Consider the following 6,000-nt stretch of genomic DNA (forward strand, 5'->3'; position numbering starts at 1 on the left):
TATGTACTGCACCTTACAAAATCAGAACTAATACCCTATACCTCGGCCATGTCAGCCACGCAGAGAAGCAAGCAATCAACGGATAAACATGAAAACAACCACTACTCAAGAATCTCGACTAAAACCGAGATCCACTCCAACAGATCGCAAAACGAAATTAAATCTAAATCTATAAAACAGCAGCCCCTGGATCAAATGACCACGGTGATAACAAATCATACACATACAAGCTTCTTGTTCTTATATTGAAATATTCTCTACTAACTTGAGCGTCGGAGTCCTTTTTGTAGGTACTCCGCCCGGTTCATGTTCAAGTAAGGAGTCTTCCGTTGCAGGACAAGCCATCTCCTCCAGCAACACTCGGAATCCGACCTATAGCGCGGAGATGTGTATCCTTGCCAGAACAGTTATCATTAAACTCAATAAATTAAGAATAAAATCCCATTCTGACCCTTGACAATTTTATAAAATTTCTACCCATTTCTTAAAAAAAAATTAATATCATCGCAATCCTTATTCATCATTTTCATTGGACATTTTAGTTATTGTGTAAAATGTTTCGGCAAAACGAGGCGGCAACATTCTTACGTGTCCGTCACAGTTTTTTCGAAACCGTTTATCCCTTAATTTACTTTTTTCTTTCCAGACAATTAAAACCTCAAAGATTCTGAAACAGGACTCTTAAACCCCTATTAATTTTATATAAGATACTTAAAACCACAAACATTATAAACTTAGGTCTACATAGCACCTGTAGCTGGCTGGACTGGTTGCTACTGTCCTGATAAATTATCAGTAGCCTCAATAATTTGTGTTTCTTTCTCTGTTGTTGCTAGTTGGGATTCTTTGGAGCTCCTTTGCATATTTTGCATAATTAATAAGAGAAAAAAAATTTTTAAACGCCCTAACGATTATTTCAAAAGACAATGAAATCCTATTAGTCCTTCTATTAATATTTTCTCTCTGTATTGACAAATTCGTTTTTGTTGAGAGTTTCGTTATTTTTTAAAGATAATTGTTAATATCGTTTAATTTTTTTATATTTTTTGTTACCTTTTTTAAATACATTAACTAAATTTTCAGTGTAAAATTAATAAATATTTAGTAATTTTTAAATTATTTTAAATTATAAAAATTAAATAGAAGATATATTATAATTAAAATATCATAGAAATATATTTTAAAGAGAAATCATTAACAAAAAGACTAATCAATCACATAAAGTTAAATATTAAGAGGCGAAAAGGTTTCTTTTTTTTTGTCCGCCTCAAAGTTCTTCGAAAAAATTATCAAAAGCCGGAATGAGTATCCACCCTAATAACAATAACGTTAAAAAAGCAATGGAGTCTTGTTGAATGAATCAGAACTACTATTTCAGATATTACACTTGAGAATTCAGAATTGAGAGTCGACAGTCTCCAGTACATACTAAAGAACACAAGGGTTACACCCAATTCCATTAAATAAATTTCTAACGCAAAGCTCATTAAAGTCATATTCAACTAAAAAGATGAGAAGGGCCGTGACATGACCTCCACTTATCGTAAAAACTAGCCCATCCATGCTTACAAGGAGAGAACAAAAGCGTCACAAGCAAGCAGAGCAGCTACAACCATGTCATCAAACGCCATTCTATAGCAATGGCACCAGGAACCTTTATCAATCCTTCATCACAGACGGAGACCAGTTAGTCAAAGACCCCGCCATGGGATACATTTTCAGCAACAATCAGGCTTTGGTTTCTTCCTTAGCTGCAGCTTCTTCATCTGCAGCTTCAGCTTCCTCTTCATCGTCAGCAGCATTGAAGTTTTCGTTAAGGTAATCCTGGGCTTCATCTAGTGCTGATTCCTTTGTATCAGTAGCATACAAAATCTTCCTAATTGCTACAGACATCTGAATATAAAAGATGGAGCAAATTAAGGTTTATTTAACGATCCCTGATGTTTAAATAGTTTATGATTCCCCATTATCTTCGGTTATTTTGGATTGCTAATCAATATTTTAGGTACAGATTCAAAAGAAAAAGAGAGTAAAACTGAAAGCGGTTTCAAATACCAATACATAACACCATTATTCAACCCTATTATACCAGTGTGAAAAATACAGCTTCAATAAGGTAGAAATGGATTATGAACATTGGCATATTTAAATCAGTGGTAGAAACACAAGAAGGTATACATAGAGGTAGAAAACAATAGTGAAGTTGCAAAGTTTAACAAAAAACTTTCTCTTTGTCCAGAGATACAAACTTATAACTCAAGGAGGACTAACCATACCTTATCCACTCCACAAATCAAACAAGTCAACTATAAATGAAAGAACTTCCACAAATAAAAAATAAGAGTTAAATTGCCAATGTCAAAACTAGAAATCTTAAAGCAAGAACTTCCAATGTGAAAATTAAGTGAAAGAAAACGATTACTAAATCACAACAATGGAATATGATATATTCCTGAATCACACAGAAGTTAGACATAATCAAAAGCATACTTCAAGATGGAAAAAGCCTCTCCCCATCCAATGTGAATAAAAATAAATACCCCATAAGCTTTCATCGAAATTCTTACAGGATCATTCTCCACTTCGGCAGCTTGACAAAGAATTTCTATATCCCTTAGTTTTGCAAAGTAAAAGTCTCTTTCTTTTTCCAAGAGATCCATCGAGAGATTGAGATCAGTAACCTGAGAAATAGAAGACAGAAGATAGGTGACTTAGACAACGAAAGCATAGGAATGCGATATACTATCAGAGGCAAGCACAAAGAAAATCAACAATGTCTGCATAAAATACACACAAATAACAATTTTCCAACAACTTCTTCAGCTACATAATATCTGACTAGAATTCAGTTATGATCAAAAGCTTAAAAGAGAATTATGCTATATGTCATGTCTACTCCAATGCAAAGCTGTTGACCATTTTAGTGTGCCTCCTTGGTCACATTTCTTATTCCCAATATATCCCTAGCCACGCTAAATTAGAGAAGTTACAGAGATTAAAGGAGTAAAAGAAAAGCAAGAAAGTTGTTCACTTCAATTCAAAACACAAACTATATTAAATATTTAAATTATAATGATGTTTAGAAAAAAGTGGATTGGTAGGCACTGAATTGTAAACATCAATAAAAATACATTTCTGAATTATAAATTTATAATTGAGAAAAATAAAATGTGGATTTCTATCAATCACTAGTTCTATAATTGTCACATGCACAGAGAATGTAATGATCATACATTCATACCTGCTTAGACAATGCTTCAATTTCTGAAGAATTAGGCCCACCTGCTCCTCTGCTTGACTTTGATTGCTTGGGAACTACAGGAAAAAAAAGGCAAAAACCCAGAAAGTGAGAAGAAAAATAGAGTAACAAACCAAGGACATGCATCTCGAAAAGTGCAGCATGATTGAGGATTGAGGTCACGAAAAAGCCAACCAGAGATTCTATTGGGACCCAGCATATCGCCTGAACCAGCATTATAGATAGCACTTGTTTGTAGGTATTTTGAGCTCTTCAGAATTTTAGAATTTCCACCCTTTCCACCCTTACACCTACGCTCCACAGGATTATAATTCCTACACACAAAAGGGAAAAGTATGTGATCAAATGATACAGCACAGTACTTGAAAATATGTGCAATTGCATGTGGAAAAATTAGTTAACATATCCATTTGACAAGTGTCTTACAATAGTTTCGGGTCAAATGTCATAACTTAAGTAATCCTACAATTAATATAGAACCATTGATAACCAAAGTTCCTTAGAGGATGGTAAGGGTGAGTAGCATACTCATTCATAATGCCGCCATTCACAGAATCGCAGTATCGTTTCAGCCATTGTAGAAACTCTAAGTTGTCCAAAGGTCGACCTTTAACTAGCCTGTTAACTTCAATATGCTGCCACATGGTAGTCAACCCAGCCCATTATATGCAAACATAAATAATTCATTATGACAGTATTTTCTACTGCTAGTTTTCAACCTGAAATAAAGTAATACTCTGAAAATACATTCAACATTTAACATTCACACCCTTTTTACAAAACTAATTCAACCAATGAAATTGAGATTGAGCATCTAACATTATGAAATCATTACATCACATATGGATTTAGCCAAGCAAGATAATCATTCAAAAATGTAGTTCACAAGTAGGGTCACCATGATGACGTAAATTGAGGTATAGAAGAAAAGAGAGGGACAAAATAAATAAATAAGTAAATAAATAAATAAAGGCATTCTCACTAAAATGGATTTAGAATGTAACCACACCATTAAGTCTAATTAGAAGTCATGTTAAAACTTTACTGGTGGGATATCATACCATTGAAAGTTTGAAACCATAAACAAGAGATGATGATTTAGAAATTACAAAACTTTAGTTACAATTCCTAGCCAAGCTGTATTGAAACTTGAAAGTACTTGGTAAGTTGGTATTATATACCAAGTAGCATTCATCATTCATATACCTGGTTCGATATGTTTACAGTTAGGGGTGTTCAAATAAACCAATTTGCTATGTGAAAAAGTGATTTGGTGTGATTTTCAAAACGATTATAAACCATTTATAATGGTTTGGTACAGTTTCACATCAGTTTTCCCAAAAACCACACCATGAATACATCGAGTTACAGAAACTATTTACACGCAACATGCTTAAGAATGTGATATTGGGACAGGGAGAAACAGATACTTTATCAATTTTCAGCTTGTTGAACACTTCCTGCAGAATTTTGTAATTCTGAATCATATCATATTCTGTCTTTGCGTCAAAATTCACCTAGAATAAAAGCCCAAATTTAGAAAGTTAATCTTAAAGGGAAAAATTAAAAAATAAAATAAAAAATCAAGAGAGAAGAAAAGAATATATAAAGCAAATTCATATTTCACCTTGTGCATTGGAACAACCCCTGGATATGTCATATCCATTATCTGACATTGTACAGCTCCAGATGCAGCCTAGCCAAGAGCATAAGCACATAAACAGGCTAAAACAGGCTTATGAAATAAGCAACTGATACGATAAGACGTTAACAAATCAAGTAATTCATTATCAGTCAATCGATATTTCAAGATTCCATGCATCAAAATCCTCTTAAGCTTTAATTATTCTACCTCATTCGGAATATCATCTTAATAAAACCTCAATCCTTGCGGTTCTTGCAGAAAGAGACAAAGGTCTCTCAAAAAGTAAAGCAAACTCATTTCTGAATTTTGAGAACAAAATGAAAAGAGGAGGTTGCAGGGGCAATACTTCCTCAATGCGAGAGAGGTTAAGTTGAAGGCGGTTGTTGATCCAAGTGAGAATATCGTTTCTGCCGATATATGAAAAATAAAAAATGGATAATTGACAAGATTAAGGATAAAGGAATACGATAGTTGTGATGGGTAAAATGTCAGAACAAAGTTCACTTTTTTATTTTTGATATTGGGAAAAATATGGAATATAACAAGATTATCGGATTATAAGAGTGTGGGGCTTTTCGCGGATGGGGTGATGGCCGTGATAAAGAAATTGGACAGTCCGATTTGAAGCATAATAAATCAGTAATCGAATGATTCGATTACAAATCAGACCGATTGATTTGCGTCCGAGCCATGTATTAAGTATACATGTTGTTGAGCCTTTTATTTGTATACTCTCCAAATTGAATACCTTATTTTTCAATTTTTCACTTTTGTTCTAATTTTCATACTTTAACTTCATCTTCGCTTTTATTTTCTTCCATCGATGAAATGAAATCGGACTTTTAAAACACGTTAATTATCCAAAATTCCACATTACTAATTATCCATCTTAATTATATAAATTTTTATTTTTAAATATTTTGATTCAATTAAAATAATAGTTATAATGTTAGAGATTAAAAATTTATTATAGTAATAATATTAGATATTAGTGTAGTAATAATTTTTAAAATATTTTGATTTAACTAAAATATTAATGATAATGTTAGAGATTAGTTATTTATTACGGTGATAATATTAGAGACTAGTGTAATAA

The 6,000-nt window shown here is 32.8% G+C and overlaps 1 protein-coding gene across 1 annotated transcript; it reads right to left on the minus strand.

Moving 5' to 3' along the window:
* Positions 1 to 1,329: 1,329 nt before the first annotated feature.
* Positions 1,330 to 5,318, minus strand: LOC107463588 (microtubule-associated protein RP/EB family member 1A; the record flags this gene model as incomplete). The annotated part of the gene is given in 8 exon segments (XM_052252461.1): positions 1,330 to 1,893; positions 2,568 to 2,681; positions 3,242 to 3,315; positions 3,434 to 3,573; positions 3,788 to 3,894; positions 4,690 to 4,776; positions 4,887 to 4,955; positions 5,251 to 5,318. Coding segments are annotated over 8 exon segments (824 nt in total), but the record flags the coding sequence as incomplete, so codon positions are not given.
* Positions 5,319 to 6,000: the final 682 nt, after the last annotated feature.

Source organism: Arachis duranensis, chromosome 8, assembly GCF_000817695.3.
Source record: "Arachis duranensis cultivar V14167 chromosome 8, aradu.V14167.gnm2.J7QH, whole genome shotgun sequence".
Taxonomy (NCBI): Eukaryota; Viridiplantae; Streptophyta; class Magnoliopsida; order Fabales; family Fabaceae; genus Arachis; species Arachis duranensis.